This window comes from Pelophylax lessonae (genome assembly GCF_965119305.1).
Source record: "Pelophylax lessonae genome assembly, chromosome: 1".
Taxonomy (NCBI): Eukaryota; Metazoa; Chordata; class Amphibia; order Anura; family Ranidae; genus Pelophylax; species Pelophylax lessonae.
The window spans coordinates 525,415,842-525,439,318 of NC_138768.1; the positions used below are offsets into that span (position 1 = coordinate 525,415,842).

At 43.2% G+C, this 23,477-nt stretch overlaps 1 protein-coding gene across 1 annotated transcript in view; it reads right to left on the minus strand.

Moving 5' to 3' along the window:
* The window catches only part of LOC309564013 (neuronal acetylcholine receptor subunit alpha-7-like), a 324,105-nt gene that overhangs the window by 221,773 nt on the left and 78,855 nt on the right, over positions 1 to 23,477 (minus strand). Inside the window, exon 3 of the mRNA XM_082268638.1 lies at positions 2,387 to 2,431. Within this exon, the coding sequence (XP_082124764.1) occupies positions 2,387 to 2,431 (45 nt within the window). The remainder of the gene's footprint in view (positions 1 to 2,386; positions 2,432 to 23,477) is intronic.

Genomic DNA, 23,477 nt, shown 5'->3' on the forward strand with positions numbered 1-23,477 from the left:
TATTCACGCTTTTTTGCTCCTGTCTTGAATTTAAGGACTCTTTCGTAAGAAGAACTGAAAACTTCAACAGAAATGTGGTTCTCCGCATACTGTGAGGACTTTACTGAATCCCTACTAAGAGAGCTTCAACACCTTCAAAAAATCTACGAAGAAACATTTGTCAATCAGCTGGGTCCCTTAGAATTATTAAATCCAATTTATGAGCTGCAGATTGAAGAGATTTTTGGAGAGGTCTGTATTGCCCTTAGAATTGCTACCCTTCCACTCTCAGTCGCAGAAGAAGAGAGAGCGTTCAAGCAACTTGGCCTTGATCAAAAACTATCTCCGTTCAATCATGAGTGATCAATGTCTGAACAGTCTGCCTCTTCTGTCCATTGAGCATGAACTTGCAAGACAGCTGAACTTTTGAGACCTCCTAAATGAGTTTGCTGAAGTAAAGGAATTGAGAATTTCTGATTCAAATTTGTAACACCTTTGGCAAAGTAGGAAAGGACTGGTGAAACTGGTCAGTATAAAAGTGCATCTATTTCAGAGTGTGATTTTTATGTGTCTAGACATCATTAACATTATGAAATTTGGACACTTCCTTATCACATTCACATTATTTTTTGGGTAAAGCCATTAATATGTGTACATATGCAGGCTGTGAACTTGTATATTTTATGTCAACATGAGAGACTGACATTATCACCTTTGGATGGAAGTGACTGGAATTACTTTCTTTCAGTTTTAAGAGGTGGATGTTCAATATTTTGTGGATGCAGCTTTTGGCTTCAAGGGTATCACAGCAGCACATAATTGGTAAGCTGCAGTATATTGTTTGTGTTTTGGTTTAATACAACTTAAACCACTTCAGGTACACTGTACAGGGACTAGGGATGGGCCAAACACCCCCCTGTTCGGTTCGCACCAGAACATCCCGAACAGGGAAAAAGTTCTAGCGTACATACGAACTCTATTAAATTCCATGGGAAACAAACATGAAAAATCAAAAGTCCTCATTTTAAAGGCTTATAAGTTATTGCCATAAAAAGTGTATGGGGACCTGGGTACTGTCGTGGGGTATATGTATCAATGCAAACATTTTTCTTTTAAAACAATTGTTTTTAAAGGAGCAATGATTTTAATAATGCTTAAAGTGAAACAAAAAAAATGAAAAAAATCCTTTAAATATTGTGAATGGGGGGTTCCCTTATTGTGCATGTAAAGTGGTACTTATGTGCAATGTATGGAGCCTGCTGAAGCAATACTGACATTTCCAAAGGAAAAAATGTCATTTAAACTTGCTTGTGGCTGTACTGTATTGTCGGCTCCCGGCAATACAGATTAAAAAAAAAAAAAAAAAAACGGTATAGGCCCCCCCAGTCCAAACCAGACCCTTTGGGTCTGGTGTGGATTTTAAGGGGAACCCCATGCCAAAATTTTAAATAAAAATGGTGTGGGATCACCCCCCAAAATCCATACCAGACCCTTATCCTAGCATGCAGCCTGGCAGGTCAGGAAAGGGGGGGGGATGAGCCAGTGCCCCCCCTCCTGAACAATACCAGGCCACATGCCCTCAACATGGGGGGTGGGTGCTTCGGAATAGGGGGGCTCTGCCCCCCCTCCCCCCAAAGCACCTTGTCCCCATGTTGATGGGGTCAAGGGCCTCTTCCCGACAACCCTGGGCTGTGGTTGTCGGGGTCAAGGGTGGGGGGGGGCTTATCGGAATCTGGAAGCCCCCTTTTACAAGGGGGCCCCCAGATCCTGGCCCCCTCCTATGTGAATGGGTATCAGATACATTATACCCCTACCCATTCACCAAAAAAGTGTAAAAAAGTAAAAACCACAGAACACAGTTTTTGACAAGTCCTTAATTAAAAATAAAAAAAAAATATTGTCCCTCAATGTAAATCCATCGTCAATCACGACGCCCACCGGACCCGAAAGGTAGAAAAAAATTAAACGCTTCACCACTTAAGAGACTACCCACCGTCTGCCCAATCTTCAGCTTTGACAGTTCTTTTTTAGGCAAGGGGCGGGCCACCCGGCTACTTCACCCGGTGGCACCGCCCCTTCTGATGTCACATAACCTTTTTCTGTTATCTAATAATTAGTGCCACAAACCACAAGACTGTATGGGTTCCATCTCACGCCTTTGGCTCCTGTTAGAGCTTGCAGGCGCTAAAGGAAAAATGTTTAGAGTTCTTAAGTGGTGCAGCCTAATGTCTTCTCTTACACAAGCAACTTAGTTTGGAACTAAAATAAATTACATTATTTAATTGGTATTTTATGCAAAGAGCTTAAATGGAAAGATCTTTACTGAAATTTGTGCTGCAATGTTGTCATTTATTAGTGTAATAACTCTGTTCTGAAGACATAAATGACAATAAAAATCTGTACTTACTATCTGAAGCCATGCGTTTGTAATCAAGACTTGATTCTTTTCATCCTAGGAGAAAAAAATTCATTTGGTTAATTAGTCAATGTTTTAAAATTGCTGTTTAGTATTTATATTTCAAGCACCAATGTGCACATTCTAGCACAGAAGTTCCTAAAGGATACGTGTCATTTAACCACTTGCCTACAGTGCACTTTCACCCCCTTCCTGCCCAGACCGATTTTCAGCTTTCAGCGCTCTCACACTTTGACTGAGAATTACTCAGTCATGCAACACTGTACCCATACAAAAATTGTGTCCTTTTTTTCACACAAATAGAGCTTTATTTTGATGGTATTTGATCAATACTGGGTTTTTTATTTTTTGTGCTATAAATAAAAAAAGACTGAAAATATCGTGAAAAAACGCATTTTTCTTTGTTTCTGTCATAAAATTTTGCAAATTAGTCATTTTTCTTCACAAATTTTGGCCAAAATTTATACTGCTACTTATCTTTGGTAAAAATAACCCAAGTAAGTGTATATTATTTGGTCTTTGTGAAAGTTATAGAGTCCACAAGCTATGGTGCGAATCATTGAAAATTGATCACACTTAATCACACCTGATGTACTGAAGGCCTATCTCATTTCTTGAGACACTAAAAAGTCAGGACAGTACAAATACCCCCCAAATGTCCCCTTTTTGGAAAGTAGACATTCCAAGGTATTTAATAAGGGGCATGGTGAGTTTTTTGAAGTTGTAATTTTTTCCCACAATGCTTTGCAAAATGAAGATTTTTTTTTTTTTTTTACAAATTGCCGTATTAACAGGTTATTTCTCTCACACAGCATATGTATACTTGCAACTACACCCCAAAACACATTCTACTACTCCTCCTGAGTATGGCGATACCACATGTGTGAGACTTTTTCACAGCCTGGCCACATACAGAGGCCTAACATCCAAGTAGCAGCGTCCGGCATTCTAGGAGCACAAATTACACATATAATTTCCTGACAACCTATTGCACTTTTGAAGGCCCTGGAGCACCAGGACAATGGAAACCCCCATAAAATGACCCCATTTTGGAAAGCAAACAGCCCAACTTATAATTTTTGAGGCATAATGAGTCTTTTGAATATGTCATTTTTTTCCACAAGTTTTTGGAAAATGTGGAAAGAAAATGAAAACACATTTTTTTTACACAAAGCTGTCCATTTATGCAATATTTCTAACACATAGCATGTACATAGCAAAAATTGCACCCCGAAATACATTCTGCTATTCCTCCTGAGTATGGCGATACCACATGTGTAACACTTTTTCACAGCCTGGCCACATACATAGGCCTAACATCCAAGTAGCGCTTTACACAAAGTTGTCCATTTATCCACTTTAAGACTGGGCCTATTTTTGACACTTGGTGTTTACAAGCTAAAATCATTTTTTTTGCTAGAAAACTACTTGGAACCCCCAAACACTATATATTTTTTTTTAGCAGAGACCCTAGAGAATAAAATGGAGATCGTTGCAATATTTTTTATCACACCATATTTGCGCAGCAGTCTTCCAAATGCGATTTTTTTGAAAAAAATTCACTTTTTTGAACTAAAAAATAAGAAAACAGTAAATTTAGCACAATTTTTTTCCATAATGTGAAAGATAATGTTACGTCCAGTAATTAGATACCCAACATGTCATACTTCAAAATTGCGCATGCTCACAGAATGGCGCCAAACATTGGTACTTAAAAATCCCCATAGGCAACATTTTAAAAATTTCTGCAGGTTACTAGCTTAGAGTTACAGAGGAGGTCTAGGGCTCAAATTATTGCTCTTGCTCTAACGATCGTGGCGATACCTCACATGTATGGTTTGAACACCGTTTACATATGTGGGCGGGACTTGCGTATGTGTTTGCTTCTGCGCACGAGCTAACGGGGACAGGGCGCTTTAATTTTTTTTTTTTCCTATTTATTTTATTTATTTATTTATTTTTTACACAGTTTAAAAAAAAATGTTTTGATCATTTTTATTCCTATTACAAGGAATGTAAACATCCCTTGTAATAGAAATAGGCATGACAGGTCCTCTTTATTGTGAGATCTGGGGTCAAAAAGACCTCACACCTCACAACTACACTAAAAAAGAAAAAAAAAATTGTTGAAAGAGGAAAAAAAAAAAAGAAAAAAAAAAGCGGCCTTTTAAACCTGTTGCTAGGCAACGTCTTTTGACGTAGCTCCGGTCCTCCAAGACCATAGAGTTGAGTGAGGGCCATCTTGCCCTCACTCGACTTCCTGTCTCTGAGGATCCGGGACCGGATAGTTTTCCCCGCTGCCGGCGGGTCCGGTAAGCTGGGAAAACGTCTGGGACGCGGCAGGAGGGGGGGCACCTCTTCCCCTGCACCGTAAGGGTAATTCCGCGGTGAATCTGCCACTGGGACCACCCTTATCTGAAAGCCGACCGCCTGCCGTTTCAAAAAATACCGGGGTTATGGGGGCTATCTGCTGCCATAACCCCAGTATTTAGCTTTTAATGGCCAACGCATATAGTCGTTAGGCGGTCAGTAAGTGATTGCATGTATATGGCAAACAGGTGACGATGACTGATGGGGTGACAGGTGACGATGACTGATGGGGTGACAGGTGACAATGACTGATGGGGTGACAGGTGACGATGACTGATGGGGTGGCAGGTGATGATGATTGATGAGGTGACAGGTGACGATGATTGATGAGGTGACAAGTGACGATGATTGATGGGGTGACAGATGACAATCACTGACGGGGTGACATGTGACGATGATTGATGGGGTGACAAGTGACGATCACTGATGGGGTGTCAAGTGACGATGATTGATATGGTGACAGATGACGATGACTGATGGGGTGACAGGTGACGATGACTGATGGGGTGACAGGTGACGGTGATTGATGGGGTGACAGGTGACGGGCGATGGTGACTGATGGGTGACAGGTGATGGGCGATGGTGCACGGCGGTACTGATGGCAGTCTCTGGTGACCGGTGAACTTTAGGCTACGTTCACATGTGAGCGTAGCGATCATGGGCAGAATCACTGCGATTCCGCCCGTGATCCAGAAATCATTGCAAATTGCGGAACGCCTGTGCGATGCCCGTGATTTGCAATAGCACCCCAAATGCTGTGCGATGTTGCTGCGATTTCCGCCTGCCGAATCGAGGTAACATCACGCAAACAACGCATGACGCCCCAAAGAAGCTCCTGTACCTTTTTTGGGCGTCATGCGATGTTTGCGCGATGTTACCGCGATTCGGCAGGCGGAAATGGCGGCAACATCGCACAGCGTTTGGGGTGCTATTGCAAATCACGGGCAACGCACAGGCGTCCCCGCAACTTGCAATGATTTCCGGATCGCGGGCAGAATCGCGGTGATTCTGCCCGCGATCGCTGCGCTCACATGTGTACGTTATGGGTGTCAATTTCTGGGCACTGATGAGGTGACTGTTGGGTGACAGGTGACATTGGGGGGGGGCTGAAGACTGTGTGGGGACCTTTATTTGTGTGATTTTTACTTTTGACAGGTGTACAGATCAGTAACTCACTATTTCTAGCTCTGCTCCCCTCATACTGGAAACTGTATGAGGGGAGAAGAGCTAGTAACAGTGAGTTACTGCTCTTTGTTTACATTTTGTGATCGGCTGTGAATGGATTCACAGCCGATCACTTAGTAAACAGTCACTGTCAGTGACTGTTTACTACTGCCGGTGACAGCTGTGTTCCTACGGAACACAGTGCCACCGACATGACCGCGCTGCGCGCTCCCGATCGCGCATGCGCGGTCATCTCCCGGCCGCCTCCATTGTGATCGGCTGTGTCATTGGAACACAGCCGATCACGTGGGAAACAGCCATGCCTATTGGCTGTTTTCCCCCCTGCCGGTGACCGGCTGTGTCCCGGGGACACGCCGACACCGGCAGTGCACGGCGGCGCGCCCGCGATCGCGCGCCTGCCGTGCATTTACTGGGTCACGTCATATGACGTCCGCCCAGGATAATAGCCGCACCGTCCCGCCGTCATATGACGGCGGGCGGGCGGTAAGTGGTTAAAAAAAAAAAAACATAAATGCTTTCATGTTGACCCTCTTTCTTCAGTTCTATGGGGTTGATTTATTAAAGGCAAATAGACTGTTCATGTAGTGAGTACATATTGCACTTTGCAAGAAAAGTTGCATGTTGCATGGTAATTTTCTGTTTTTTTCCTAACTTTCTTGATCTTCGGGTGTGTTCCAGGTCAATGACTTGGAAAGCACTAAAGACAGTGGGGTTTATTTACTAAAGGCGAATAGGCTGTTCACTTTGCAAGTGAAGTTGTGCTTTGCAATGGAATTGTTCCACAGAGCTTAGTGGATGTGGTGAAGTTTCACTTTGCAAAGAATACCCAATCATGTGTTTAGTTATCATTTAAAGACCAATTATGCACATAATAAAACTTAGATTTTGCCCTGGAACTGTATACTAAAATAGACCTTGATAAGTGAAACTGTTTTTTTTTTTTTTTTGGAATGTATGAAAGAGATCCATTGTAGAGATTTTTGGTTGTCTTTATCTTCACTAGGGAGATTTCATCGTACTTCCCTACGCCATGACAGTACTAGAAGGATTCACTTAAACGATGAAGCATTCAGCAATAAAAACAGTTCTTTAATGGAGTAGAAATTGGGTTACTATCCATTGGAGATACTGAGTTCTCCCAGACAGGGTTACAGAGCGAATTAAAATCCCAGACAGGGGTTTTTAACTTTTGTAGCCACCCTGCCCCAAGCAGGTGTGTCTATTTAAATTTAGTGGTGCTAAGTTGCAATCATCTTAGCTGAATTGATAGTTCAGCTTTCTTTTATCTAGACTCTGATTACTGTTTGTATTTGTCTGCTACCAGGAGGTGTCAATGGTGCCTCTGGCGATAGTGTGAGAGGCTGAAATAATCAGAGCTATGAACATTTATCTATCCCTGAACAACTAGGAGGTTTATTGCCAGTGGTGCAGGTTGGGAGAGGGTATAAATATTCATGAAGTGACCTTAAGTAGTTAGTTCTTCCCTGGGCCTCTTGCCTAGGGGAAGGATGTTGTTGGCTGCTAAATCCTCTCGGGAATGCTGCCTAAAGAGGGTGATCATGTGGCTGGACCAAGGCTTGAATCATGCCATAATACGCCTGCTGCTGTATTTAAGTCATGCTAAATGCCAAAGTTAAAAATGTGTATAACCAAAGTATGTGATGTTAGACTACAGTGTTGCTGACATCGTCAACTGACATGCCCAGGATATACAGTAGTATGACGTTAAATCTCTCACAAATCTCTCAGGAAGGAGTTGAAGAAATGGGACAATTGAAAAGTTTTAACGGCCCCAGCGCAATGAATTTGTGATATCATTTTTGAATCATGGGTAAGGTTTTATGTTTTATTTTATTTAATTTTAATAACTGCCATTCTTTGGAAAAATCACAGTTCACATTCAGAGATGAATCCAATGGAGAACATAGATGTTCTTAGGTCTTTAAGGAAATTTCCATTTTAAATTTCATAAGCATGTCAACATAACCCTTAATGTTATCGTCATCATTTTCATCACAATTAAAGACTGTCATTTTGGTCATTTTCAGTTTGTCAAACATTTACTTTGTGGTATAACTGCACTCAGAAAATACAGTGCTATTTTCACACTACTTCATACACACGGACAGTTTTTAAGCAGTGTCATTGTAGGCTGTGAGGGTCTGTCAATGAATGAGGATCAGATTTGGTTTAGATTTAGAAAAATCCTGTTTTTTTTTTTTGTTTCTTGTCCTGTGTGTGTGGTGCAACAACCTACTGCATTAAAGAATCTAATGTCCAAACAAATCTATAATACATTCCAGAACCCAAAGTGCTGTTAGAGGCAATACAGTTCTATTTCCTTATGCTATTTACTGCCCCCAGTAAAAATAAATAAATATAAAGCATAAAATAGCAGTGGACTTAGAAAAATTATGTTTCCATTCATATTGTCTGAACATCTTTCTAGGATTGTGTTCCCTTCAAACTGTTTTCTTTACTATTCCAAATAACCCAGTAAAAGCCAATAGAGAGAAAATCTATAAGTTATAGTGGATATTCATGCTGTGAACTGCAAAAGTGAATCCACAGCGGCTACTTTAAGATGTACATTTATTTCTACTAGACCTCTCATTTGTGTATTATTATTCTAGCAAAAGTGTGACCATTCCGGAAGTAGAAATACAGTGGATAATGGTGGAGCAAAAAGTCTGTTTGTTAGTTAGATAATGAAGCAGATGTGGTGGTTAAGACAGAGGAGTGGGGACTGTGAGCTGGAAATGAGACATTGTGTCTGGGAACAGATGCAGTGTAAGCAAATGGATGAGATGTGAGGGTTGTACTATCAATGGGTGGTGGGGACGTGCTGAGGTGGGTTGAAATTTAATGCTGTGGAAGGTGGAGATACCTGAGAAGTGAGATGAGTGACAGGAAGGTGCAATTAAAGGGGTGTAAAGCATTGTGACCGGGGGAGGGGGGTGAAGTGGATGGCAGAGGGACAGTGAAAGGAGGGAGTGGGTGCATGGTGCTTTGACTAGGAAAGGTAAGGTGAAGGGAGGTACTGTGATCATAGAGGGTAAGGTGGGTAGGTGCACTTATCCTTGGAGGTAGGTGGAAGGGGGTGAAGTAGTTGTGACCAGGGATGGATTAGGTGTATGAGTTGTGGCTTTGGGGGCAGGTGGGTGGAACAGTACTGCTATCACAGGGGGTAAGGTTGGCACAGGGTGACCAGAAGAGGGGTATTAGGACATTGTTGGGGGGGGGGGCATCTGGCTGGGGGAAAGGTGAGAGGTGCTGTAAACAAATATAGGGGTGAGTTGGGGTTTGGGCAACTAATGGGCGTGAAGTGGCTCATAGATACGGCGGCAATGGTGTGTGAGGTGGGTGAGAGGCACTTTGACTGAGTGTAGGTGGGTAGGAGGTGCTATACACTGTGCTGTAGTGCAGGGTAGTTCTATGTTTAGTTTCTAGAGCTGTTACATTTTGCTACTTTCTTCAGGCTGCCTAAACAGAACATGTGTGCTGACATGATGGTAGGACTGCCAGCGCACCTCTGTTCAGGGAATGTGGAAGTAGTAGCACAATGTAACTTAGTTTAGTAGTAAGATTAGGTTTAGGGATTATGTTAGTGTTATGGGTTCAGTTAAAATGTTAAGGTTAAAGTTATGGTTAATGTTTTAGCTGGGATGATAAATGGTAAGGTTTGGGGAGGGCAAATTGTTAATGTGTATGAAGTGAAAAAACTTTTGTATTATACGTTTGAATAGAGTAGGGAAAAAAATTAGAATCCCTGTCAGTTTTGTGATGCTCAAGATACATCATACCATACTGTGAATACTTCTGAGCCATAAAGAAGCCATCACATGAACTGGTAACACAGAATTCAAGTTGAAAGTGAATTAATTCCTGCAGGAAATTTCCCCTTTCATAGAGACTCAATGGGACATAGACTATTGGTTGGCTCACCAACATCGCCAAGTATATCCTGATGGAGCATCCAGTATTTCTTATGGATTACGAAAGATCCCCAAGAGATTCCAATCCCCCTAAACTCTGACCCATCTTTTACAAATGAAGTAATATTATCCAAACATTAGGTAAATGTCTTTATTATTCTGGGTTATACATGTTTTTGTGCTGCCCTGCATTTTCAAATAGGTAGTCAGATGACTTTCACCTGAGGTCAGTTGAATTTATGTTTATAATATAATTCTGTGTTGGGACCATCCGTCTTGTTCTGTCCGCCATCTTGATAATGAGGAATGACACATCTTCAAAATGTTGGTGTATGCTATGGTATGGGACTTCATATCATAGAAGTCTTCCCAATGGCCAAGAAAAAAGACACCAGGCCCTGAAGAAGAGCATTATAAGAAAGGTTGCTGCAGCCACCCCACAATAAAGTTCACTAGAGAGTTAGAGTTAAAGTGATTCTAAAGGCAGAAGGTTTTATTTTCTTAATGCATTCAATGCATTAAAGTGATTGTAAAGTCTATTTTTTTTAAATACCAAACATGTTATACTTACCTGCTCTATGCAGTTGGTTTTGCACAGAGCAGCCTGGATTCTCCTCTTCTCGGGGTTCCTCTTCGGAGCTCCTGGCCTCTCCTTCCTCTTGAGTGCCTCCACAGCAAGCAGATTGCTATGGGGGCACCCGAGCCGAGACACAGCTCCCTGTGTCCATTCAGACAAGGAGCCGCGACCTGGCCCGCCCCTCTCTCTCCTGATTGGCTGAATGCTTTTGATTGAGAGCAGTGGGAGCCAATCACACCGTGCTGCTCTCTCAGTCAATGAGGAGGGGAGTCCCAGGCAGCTTAGACATTCCGGGAACATCACTGGATTGAGATGGGCTCAGGTAAGTATTAGGGGGGTTGAAGGGGGCTGCTGCACACAAAAGGCTTTTTTTTATCTTAATGTATTAAGATAACAAAAAGCCTTTTGCCTTTACAATCCCTTTAGAATAAAAAAAAAACCTTCAGTGTGCAGCAGCCCCCCTCAGCCCCCCTAATACTTAGCCCCATCTCGATCCAGCGATGTGCATGAGTGCCTCGGCCATCAGGTACATCTTGGTTGGCTGAGACACAGTAGAGAGATAGTTCTCGCTGCTGTCAGTCAAAGTCAGTTAGCCAATGAGGAGAGAGCAGGGGCAGTGCCGAACCATGGCTCTATGTCTGAATGGACACACAGAGCTGTGGCTCAGCTTGGGTGCTGTGGCTCAGCTTGGGTGCCCCAATAGCAAAGTGCTTACTGTGGGGGCACTCGAGAAGAGGGAGGGGCCAGAGAAGTGGAGGACTGGACTGCTCTATGCAAAATCACTGCACAGAGCAGGTAAGTATAACATGTTTGTTATTTTTAAACAAAAAAGACTTTAGTATCACTAAGTTTTAAAGTTGTTAGGAAAAAAAAAAATCAACTCCACAAACTTTACCAAAAGGTTAATAGTGCCAAGAACTTCTGTTATGCAGCATTAGCATTCCAAAAAGTGGTTTTACTTATATAGTTTAAAAAAGATCTGTTACCGTGTCATTGGCATTAATGCCAATGCACTGTCACTCTAACCTCCATGCAAAAAATATTATAATGCTTTATTAATTCTAGCACTACTAACTGTGACAGTCCATAATATAAGGTACAACTGTAGCATTGTTTTCTCTGCAATTCATGTTAGGAAACATATTTCCTAAGGGAACTATTTTTGTACAGGCACAACAAACCTTACTCACTTTAAAAATCTGGCCATGCCCTTAGAAAATTTCTGTTCTGATTGGGTATTTGTAATAAATACAGATTTTCTGGGCCAGTTTCTGGGCAGATATAAAAGACACAAATTCATGATGTAGTTCTGTAATCATTAGTACATCATTAAAGCTGAACCTCAGGCAGAAGAAAAAAGAAGCAACCGATAATGGCGACCAGTTACTGCAGCCCGTTCCTATAACAAGTGTATAGTTGCATCACTGGCCCCCGTGCATGAATCCTGGGCAGCACTGACATCAGTGAAACTATTGTTTAGGTTTGTCCTCCCATTACATAGTTTGGGTAAATCAAAAGCAGATTTTACAAAGATGGTACAATCAGATTGTTTAGCATATGGCCAGCTTAAAGTGATTGTAACTGTCACCTTGTTATAATAACCCATTCAGTTTAAAATAGAAATGAAAGGCAAAACATTTTGTATAGATATAAAAATACATTATAAATACCTTTTTTTATCACATTCCCTCTATCCTCAGCTGCATAAGAGCTGGGGGAGGAAAGGCAGCAGCACACTGAGCTTCCCAGTTAAAGGCTGTGCTGCAGGGGCATGTCAAGACAAGTCTTCTCATTGGAGGAGAGCAGGCTGATTTCCCAGCACAGCTAGAGAACTGACCATGGCGTGCTCTCCTACTTAGTGTCGTCAGTTTTTAAAAGTTAAGCAAAGAGACTGGCAGGAACTCAAGGGCTTTACCACAAAGGAAGCAATACAAAGAGAACAGGATACTTTCTCATACAATTACATGGTACAGCAGGTTCATCAACTGACTGCATCAACAAGGCAGCAGTGTTGCAATCAGGTAGAAAACAAGGGTGTCTTTCTTCAGGTGCTCCAGTTCTTTACAACTCTTCTTTCACCCCCGTTCACATTGGATCAATTTCACATGCAATTTGACATGTCCAATTGCATGCCAAATTGCAGGCTATTGCTGGCAATGGCAATCACATGACACGGATGGAGTTTGCTTTGACAATTAAAAATGAATTAAATAGGTTTATTTTGTGGGGCTCAGATGCAGCGAAGATGCGCTCTTATTTCAGAAGGCAGGGGAAGGGTACCTTAACACTGAATATGGGTTTGAAATCAGCTGAACCTGAATTTCAGTGCGAGTTTGCGGGTGATTTGAATGACATTTGTTCATGCACAGATGTCTATTGAAATTGCCCCAGAAGTCATAATAAGTATTGCAGGAACTACTTTTTTTAAATTGATGCGGCGCCACAAAGTCCATTCGCCCTTAGCTTAAGCATGCAGGCAGGAGAGTGCACTTAGCTGAGAAAACCCCTCCTCCTCTCCTCCTTTTCTGAAGACTCCTGGGTTACCTATGTAGCAAACTCCTAGGTAGGTGTAGAGAGAGTATAGTTTTTAGGTCTTTCTGCTTACCAGTGAGATTGCCAGGTAAATTTATATTGCTCTCTGCCTACCAGAGAGCAGGATCCATTGGTACATTCTGTTTATGGTTCTCAGGTGCAGCTCAGCTTGTCTGAAATTTTTCAAACTGGTCCAATAGGGAGGAATATTGGATATTGGTAGGAAACCTGACAAGTGAAGGCACAGGCATTGTTACAGCCCTGGTGATTGGCAGAGCAAAGTGCATTGGTGCATGCTGGGTGACTGTATAAATGCAAACGGCACATGTGCTCAGGGTCTTCGGCTGGAGAGCGGGGTCCCGGAGGGAGGGGATGGTTGCCCCTCCTCTGTAGAAGCTGCCATGTGGCCTTGGGTAGTTGAGCTGAGAGCCTGAATGTCAGAGAGGAGCTGAACCCGGAGGTCCTGCAGAGCTGACTAGAAGGGAGACACTGGATAGGATCTGATTCTGCCTACTGTGAGTACAGATCTGTGTCATGGGGCCTGTCATGTGAGGGCCATCCCTTCAGTGGAAAAGTCAGTGGACGGGTGTCAGTCAAGGGGATACTAGAGAGTGTCCTGAAGATAAAGTAGTTACATCAAGTCTGTTGCTAAAGAGAGCAAGATGACTTAAATCATCCATACAAGTGGCAGTATGGTAAAGCAGTGTGTCTGCTTCCACAAATAACCTGGCAAGGCCAAGTGAGAGTTGTCCTTATCTACTGTGAATAGTTCAGTTGGAGTATCCCACTATTCCCTTCTCCTATCCAAGTTCCACATTAAATATAAAAAAACCAAACACCCTGAACTGTTTATTGAGTAACGAGCAAATGGGAGTATAAAGGGATATGTGAAAAATCCCCTGGATACTGTCTGCAGGTAATCTGAGTAAGACCCAAGAAGTCATCACAAAGCAAGTCCTACGTGTCAGGACCCAGACTTGAACCTGGGACTTCAACTGTGTCTGGCAATGACTCTGCTTACCGAGAAACCTGGAATGCTGGACAGCTCCCTGGAAAAATCCTTGAATGATCCAGCTGTCAATCGTAATTACCTTGAACCTTTTGCTCCTCCCATTAACTGATTTAAGCCATGTCTCTGCACTTCCTGTTATGCCAGAAAATTGTGCCTTCACCAGCCAATATCTCGCTTGTCTCTCCTGCTGCCGCCGTATCTTCGCTACCATTCATTATCGACATTTGGCTTGTTCCTCTTCTACACTTCTGCTTAAAGCGGTTGTATACTGCCTAAAAAAAAAAAACAAACCCTGCAAGACAAAGGCATAATGAGATAGTATGCATTGCATACTAGCTCATTATGAAATACTTACCTTAAAACTAAGCCCCGACACGGACCCCCGGACACTGCTGTGGGAGCTGACATGCTCCCTCTGTGTCTCTTTCGGGTTCGTCGGCTCTGGTGCTGTGAGTGGCCGGAGCCGCGATGACGTCACTCCTGGGCATGCGCGCGGGAGTTACTTTCCGGCAAGTGCCCGTCAAGGAACTCTGAAGGTCCGCCGGACCTTCAGAGCGCATGTACCTCTAGCGTCAGAGGCTGCATGCAGGGCAAATATCTCCTAAACCGTGCAGGTTTAGGAGATATTAATTGTACCCAGGGCTTTTTTTCTCAGAGAATAGGTGCAGGAACTCCTCCTTTCTGGGTATCCCCTTGTATCCACCCCTATCAACCTTCGAGCATCGTTCCTTGGTTCCAAACCCCATCCATCTCCCAGTACTGCCCCTGTCAGAGAATATAGAACCAAGTAACATTTGTGATATAAAGTAATTTGCATGGCATTTGTTAACGATAACAAGAAAAGCAGTAAAATAGATCCCATGCAGCCAGGAACACTGGATTCCCCGGCAACAATGGACCACCTGCAACAAAATACTCCCCCACCCAGCAACAATAGACCCCCGGCAGCAAAAACAGATCCCACCCGCAGCCAGCATCAATAGACTCTCCAGATCCCTCCCAGCAACAACTGACTTCCAGCAACAGAAGAGCCACCTTCAGCAACAATAGATTCCCCACAGCAACAACAGACCTCCCCCTCAGGCAAAAATAGATCCCCTCCAATGACAATAGATCCCCAGCAGCCAGCATCAATAGATCCTGTAGCACACCCCAGTACCCCTTGCCATTACATACATTTAGTGCTGGAGGTGCCGGAACTGCGTTCCCCCGCGTTCCCGCAGAAAAAAAGCCCTGATTGTACCTACAGCTAAGCCTTGTTATAGGCTTACCTGTAGGTAAAAGAAAACCGACCTTTGGCTACTCCTTGACTACACTTCTGCTTGATTCCTACCTGCTATATCTGCTACTGGACCCTGGCTTGCTCACCTCCCGGTGGGGCGGTCCTGAGGACCGTGACCTGATACTAACACGCAGCAAAATCAATCTCCACCATCAGGAGCGCTGGTGAACACCGGTTAGTACTTAGATTCCGCACCTCAGGTGAGCCTGCGTCATCTGCCAGGGTGACCTGCCTGTGTTCCTATCCCGCTGGTTCCTGTGTTAGCTGCACTGCTATAGCTACTGGTCTTCCAACCTGACCCCTGATCGTGACATACAGTGCTACACTTAAAAGTAACCCAACTGTTGAACATCCTGAAGAACCCTGGGAGGTATGGCATCATTTGCCTAGGCAATAAACCAGGAAGTAACTGAATAAATGTAAACAAAAAAATGTTTAAATATTATATATTTCCCTATCTATTTACAAATTCTAGCAGCATGAGGATTAAACAAAATTCTGCCTTTGTCAGTCACAGTAGAATGCTGCATCTAGCCGAGAGACTGACAGGGAGTTCCTATGAGTAAATAAACCAAGGTGAGTTCTCTGCTGACTTGCTGCTGCTGCTGTGAAAATCTGGAGGGGAGCCATGTGATTTCACTAGGAATAAAACTTGGATCATTTCCATAAAGAAGCCATGTAAGTGTAGAATTCTTATTAAGATTAAAAAAAGATGGAATAAAAGAACTCACTTTAAATATAATATTTTTAATTCAAGCAGTGTAAGCATTCACATTCTCTTGCAGACCCTGTACAGCTGGAGTTTGTGACAAAGATGCAGCACAAGCAAGTTTATGGTGCTTGTAGAGGCATGCTGATAGGAAGAGAAAGCACAATGACATAGAGGTAAGCTCATCACTGTGCTGCTTCTCCTTCACTGGGCAGTCCCAGGCTAAAGCAGGTCCGGGATCAACTGGGCTTGGAGGAAGTGATTCAAATGATGCTGACCATGAAAGGTTAAGTTCACCTTTTGTATGTTACATGTTACACCCATATTCAGAGTGCAACATGTAACATGTTACAGATGTACCAGCCTTCACACCCGCCCCCCCCATCCTCGTTGCTAGAGCGACCAGGGGATCTTCTCCCCCCACCCGCTGTCACAAACTAAAGGAAACGTGGCTGTGCGGGACTCTGCCCAGCTGTGTCATCCTTGTTCTGTGAATGGGAAAATTGCAAGTCCCGACAGCCTTTTCTGGCTGTCGGCTTGTACTTCTCAGTGAACTACTAGGGCACTGTTAAGCACTCTAGTAGTTCATTGAGTCTTCCTCAGTGTAACTGCCAGCCCATATCAGAAGTGTGGCCAGACAGCTACAATGACAGTTTGCAGGACCGTGAAATTACACCCACGATCTGCTGATCATGTGTGCAATGCTTTAAAGGGTTCTTACCATAGGTGTGCGCAAGGGGTGTGCCTGGGCACGCCCTAATCACTGCGCGCAGTGCCGATTCCTCCTCCTGGCCAGGCTTCCCCCGTGTTGTGACTCTCACCTCAATGATGTTGACTTCCCTTCTCTCCACTCCCCTGGCTGTTACAGGGGCGAATAGGGAAGTGACTAGAACATATGTCATTTACTGGCTCATTCCTTTTCTAAATGACCACCGTGAACACACACTCACTCACTGTGTTCATTAATAACCGAAGCATAATAAACACAGTTTACTATGCTTCAGTTTGTGAATGAACAGGAAGCCGCTCAGCACAGAGCTCTTCCCATTTATTCACTGTCCAGTGCAACTGAGGCTGCAGAGAAAGGCATGTGTGTTTGAGCAATAGGCTGCACACACCTATGGTCCTAACAAAAAATAAATAAATGTATATTTCTTACCTGCAAAAAAGTTTGCAATTATTTTTTTGTGAAAAGTGAAATTATCCTTTAAGCGAAGATCATTCAGTAGCAGAAAATGAGCATGGGGGTGTTGTGACATTCTGAATTAAAGCTAAATATTGCCGCAGTTTTATGTCTTAATGGACTACTCATTTATATCTTGTTGTTTTTGTTGTTTTTGGCTGCAGGTCGGCTTGAAGATTATTTTATTTATATGTCATCTCTTGTATAGCTCAACAGAAAAGATCAGTCTTTGTTACAGGCTTTTTCTAAGGGATTAAAAGGATGCTTAGCAATAGCATATAGCACGGTTTCTCAACCAGTGTGCCGTGGCACACTGGTGTGCCGTGACGGGTCCCCAGGTGTGCCACGACAAAATGACCCCCAACCTATGCATTAATAAGTAATCTGCTCTTTAATGATTGCTTGCTGGTCTGCTGGCTGATCAATTGTTACAGCGGTGTCGGTCTGGTGCCAGTCCGCTGTCTAATACTCAAATCCCACTTCGACAGGCACTCGAGAAGCTGTGCGGGCCTCCCAACCCGCTTTCTGCCAACCAATGACATCATCAGTTGCTATGGGCGGATCGGGCGCACAAGCAAGGGCTTGCTGGACGTTAGAGCCGGGAAACGCTGGCTGGTGCAAGAGGAGAAAAACCGGGAAGGAGGATCTTCTACATTTTCATGTTCGTTACCTGCGGTTTCTTATAGACTTCTATTATGTCCCTTATTTTTGGGGTGCTTTCAAAAAATACACCAAAAATGTAGGTGTGCCTCGAGATTCTGCCAGATTGTAAAGGGTGCCTTGGTTGAAAAAAGGTTGAAAAACACTGGCATATAGTACTCTTAGCTAAAGGCTATAGATTTTCTGTTTTTTAACTTTAATCATTTAATAGTCAAGCTCTTTGAATTTCTTATTGCCAAAAAAAAAAAAAGAAAACAACTTGCAAAACTAAGCTTTAAAAATATAAGCATTTGGAGCATATCAAAGCTGATCCAATAAATACAGTGCAATGACAATAAAGGAAAAGATAAAATGCTAGCTGTAATTACTATGTCTCAAAGTATTACAATATAGTACACATTATTGTGCGTTTCAATTGTGAACAGTCTAGCAATGGAACGTAGCATTGTAAATATAAAGGCATTATTGTCTCAAAATGTAAGCCCATTTGTGGAGACATGAGCAATGAGTCTGGCACAAAAAATTAAAGCTTATATAACCTGTGGTCACTTCACTTATCACTTTGCTTTGGAGTAAAACAAGTTAAGCGTTGATAATGTTATGTAAAAAGTATTTTAAATAACAGATGGTATTGGTATGGGAATGTACACATAAAAAACGCATTTTAAGTGGCAGACAGGATTGACCCTCAGGCACCAGCACTCTATTACAAGCTTACTGGAGTCTTTCTAATATTCAAAAAATATGCACAATTTCATTACAGAAAGGAAACAAATTGGAACACTAGTTTATTTTTAAAGTAATCAAAAATGATACACCATAGGGTTGGGATTTATATGTTTTTAAATAATACTGTTCAGTTGTCAGTAGATATTAGAAGCCTAAAGCGTATCTAAACCCAGGAACAAAAAGGTAATAAATTGCAGCTTGCCAGTTCTTTGATGTCAGGTTTTTCCTTGATTTTCACCTGATGATCCTAAAAGTAATATACAGGGGTATATGTGACAAACATTCGCACAGCAGCAAAAAAAATTGCTGTATTTTTTCTACTATGATTTTTTCCTATGACCAACAGCACCATCCAGAGGCCATAATGTGGTATTTTTCCTATCATATTAGAAAAAATAAACTTTGTTGCAGCTATGCAAATATTTGTCATAATTATACTGCACTTGTTTTTATTTTTATAGATAGACCCCCTGGTGTCCTATGGTTGGAATACTCCCTCATTGTATTAACATCTTTGAGAAGTCTTAAGCCCCGTACACACGTTGCGATTGTCGGCCGCAAATATTCGGCCGCCGACCGATCGGCCGATTGTAGGCTTGTTAGTATGATGCTTCCGACAGCCGACAGCGCATTTTCGCCCGAACAGAATCTGTCCTGCAGGCATTAAAATTTTTGTATGCCGACACCAGAACGGCCGATTGTTCGCCAGTCAGTACAGATTTCGGCCGACAGGCAGCAGATTTGCAAGACTGGCCATGCTCAGAAAAGAAAAAAGACAAGGAAAGTTACCCATCACATGACATCACTTCTGCAGTTGGCCGTTGTTGGCCGACAAAATTTGTGTGCAGTCTTTTGCAGTTTTCAACAGACACGACAGCCCTGGACAAAAGACGGCCGATCGTTCGGCCGACGATTGGTACGTGTGTACGGGGCTTTACAGTGATCTAATGTCTTGTAACTGAAGTGTTCATTTAATTATAGTGTGATGATGTATCAAGTATTGAGAAGCAACCACACACATTTAGATAATAGGGTTTGGGCTAATGGCATTTATATGTGATGTGTGATATGGTATTTAGTGCAGCCCTGGCTGGAGAAATATTCAGACAGGATTAGGAATGTTGTGGATATTATGGCTATGACCCTATGATGCTACTCATCTGTTATTATTATTATACAGGATTAATATAGCGCCAACAGTTTGCACAGCACTTTACAATATAAAGGGAGACCCTGTTCGTAAGAGGGTGGGGCAAGTGGTACAAAAAACTATAACAGGGAAGGATGAGTTGGTGAAAGTGATAAAAGTTCAGTTAGTTGGAGGCACAAAAGGCTTCCATGAAGAGATTAGTTTTCAGGGATCGCCTAAAGTCAGCCAGAGCAAGAGATAGCTGGACAGATTGAGGTAGAGAGTTCTATAGGATGAGAGAGGCTCTGGAGAAGTCCTAGAAACGAGCATGGGAGGAGGAGGCAAGGGAGCTTGAGAGCTGGAGGTCTTGAGAGGAGTGGAGAGGATGATTTAGGTGATATTTGGAGATAAGATTTTTGATGTAGTATGGGACAGAGCTTTTAATGGCTTTGTATTTTGTTATTAGTATTTTAAATTCGATTTGCTTGGCAATTGGAAGCCATTAGAGGGATTGGCAGAGAGGGGTGGCGGACACTGAGTGGTTGGTAAAGTGAATGAGTCTGACAGCAGCATTCATGATAGACTGAAGAGGAGAGGGGCAGGCCTATGAGAAGGGATTTGCAATGGTCAAGGAAATAACAAGGGAGTGAATGAGTAGATTGGTGGTTTCATTAGTTAAAAAGGGGCAAATTTTAGAGATGTTAGAGTCTACAAGCTTTTGAAAGTGATTGGATTTGGGGCTGAAAGGACAGTTCAGAGTCTAGAATTACACCCAGTACCCTGGCGTGTGGGGAGGGACTTAAATTGGCATTATTGATCTTGATGGGAAAGTAATGGAGGGGCCACGGATGGGGAGGAAGATTATCAGTTCGGTTTTAGAGAGATATAATTTAAGAAAGTGGCGCGACATCCATGTTGAAATGTCAGTTAGTAAGTTAGTAATGCGAGAGGAGACTGAAGGGGTGAGGTGAGGACGGAGTAGAGAGATAGATTAGGGTGTCATCAGCACAGAGGTTTTATTGGAAACTGTGGGGGATTATCAAGTGACCAAGGGAGGAAGTGTAGATAGAGAAGAGAAGTGGTTCAATAAAAGAGCTTTGGGGGACCCCTACAGAAAGAGGAAATGGAGAGGAGGAGACAGAATTATGGAGAACACTGAAGGAGCGCTGTGATAGTTAGGAGAACCAGAATAGAGCAGAACATTGGAGACCAAGACATTGGAGTTTATTGAGAAGGAGTGGGTGGCCAAAGGCTGCAGAGAGGTCTAGTAGTAAGAGTATGGAGTAGTGGCCATTGGTTTTAGCAGTTAGCAAATCCTTAGTGGTTTTTAGTAGGACAATTTATGTGGAGTGCAGTGAGCGAAAGCCAGACTGTATGGGGACTTTCCAGTGAGGTAGTAGCAAAGACAATTGTAGACTAAGCGCTTCAGAGGTGAATGGGAGCAATGAGATGGGTCCTAAGTTGTTTAGGGTGGTGGGTTACAGTGAGGGCTTTTTGCTGTAAGTATTGGAATGATATGTGAATGCTTTAAAGTGGATGGGAAGGTGCCAGTATAGAGGGAGAGATTGAAGATGTGACTGAGAGAGCATAGGATTGAAGAAGAGGGTAACCATAGTAGTTGCGTGGGAGCAGGATCCAGGGGACAATTGGTTAGGTGTGCATCTAAGAAAAGTTTGCTAACCTCTTCTGTAGTAGCCAGTTCAAAAGTGGAAAGGGGTTTACTGTGCTGTTAGACAAAGTATGGTAAATGGGGAAGATATCTGTATAGGAGGTGTCCTCACAAATTGCACAAATCTTGTTTTTGAAGTGTTAGGGTCCTTTCACACGGTTCGCTGTGCGGTGCGGACCGTTCTCTGCTCAGTGGGGATCGATCCGTCAAACCCCCGCTGAGCAGGCGGATGACAGCTCCGTCTCCGCACTGTGTGCGGAGAGGGAGGTGTCAGAGCCCCGCTACTTTCTATGGGGGAATCGGATGAGAGCGGACCGCCTGTCCGCTCTCATCCAATCCCATCCCCTGGATGGATGGAAAATAGGGTTTCCACCCGTCCGGATTTCACGGACAGGATCGGATGCGGATGGCAGCAGGTGTCAGCGGACATGTCTCCGCTGACATCTGCTGCCCCATAGGGATACATGGAGGATCCGATCAGATCCGCCTAGAAAACTGACAGGCGAATCTGATAGGATCGCTTGTGTGAAAGGAGCCTTAGGTAATCTCTTGGGCAGTGACTGAGTTAGTGGGTAGAGGGGGTAGGGGAAAAAAGCAGAGAGTTAATGGTAGAGAAGTGCTGACGAGGATTGGATGACAGGGCATTAAAAGGAGTTAAAAAGTAAGTTTGTTTGGCAACATAAAACACAAATACAAAAACATCCAGAAACCAAGTTTCTCAACACGCAAGGTTGTACCATGGCAAAATCAAAGCTATATTCTTAACAATCATGTACCCGGAATAATATCTAGTACCAACTCGTGTGTGGAATCCCTTGGGGGCTTGAGTTGGAATGCTGCTAGGTTTGTGTCCTTTTGGGTCCCCTAGCCACTTAAGCCCCGGAAGATTTTACCCCCTTCCTGACCAGGGGGTATTTTGCGATTCGGCACTGCGTGACTTTAACGGACAATTTTTCCCACAAGCAGAGCTTTCTTTTGGTGGTATTTGATCACCTGTGCGATTTTTTGATCATGCGCTATAAACAAAAAAAGAGCGTCAATTTTGCAAAAATAACAATATTTTTCACATTTTTTTATATGAAATTCCCCCCCAAAAAAATGTAAAAATCAAGATTTTTTAACATTTTCGGCCAATTTGTTTTATGCTACATATGTTTGGCAAAAAAATATCACAAAAAGCGTATTTTGATTGGTTTGAGCAAAATTTATCGCGTTTACTAACAAGGGGAAAGATTTTTGTCATTTTTGTTGTTTTTTTTTAACGCGTAATGGCGGTGATCTGCGATCTTTTTGCGGTACTGCGACATTGCGGTGGACAGATCGGACCCTTGACTGACATTTTTGACACTTTTGGGGTTACCAGTGACATTACTGCAGTAATCAGTGCTATACATATGCACTGTTACTGTAAAAATACACTGGTAGTGAAGGGGTTAACTTTATTTGAGAGGGAGGGGCTGTGTGTGTCCCTAGGGGTGTGATTCTAACTGTGATTGGCTGTGGCTTGAAGTGTAGGAACAATGATCAACGGTCCTACATAGTAGAACCGTATGATCACTGTTTCTACACAGGGGAGAATGACAGGCGGCTTCTTTACACTAGCCGCCTGCTTTTCTCCCGCTGTCACGGACGATCGTGAGTGAGCGGCGGACATCGGGTCCGCCACTCACACGCGCGGGGGGTCCGTGACCGCGCGGGAGTGGGAGCGCGCCTCCGACGGCGCACGCTCGCTCCCCAGTGCCTCACAGGCTAGTGACGTACCGATACGTCACTTTGCCTGTGAGGGGCTGACCACCGCAGTATATGTACTTGCGGCGGTCGGCAAGTGGCTAGACTATATTCACTAAAATATAATTCCTGTTGACTATAGGAATGGATCTTTACATTCCTCGTCTGATAGGGCCAAAAGGTTAAATATATTATTCCATAGGGCAGGGGAATATATTCAATGTAATTCAGAGTTCAGTTCCTTAAGAAATATCGTAGGGATAAACCAATACTTCCTTATCCAAATCCAATCAAGGTAGGATTGCTCATTAGACTCAGCTGTTAGTATAAACGTATTGCATTATCAGGGATGCAGCAGGGCTTAAAGCGGAGTGCCGGCCAA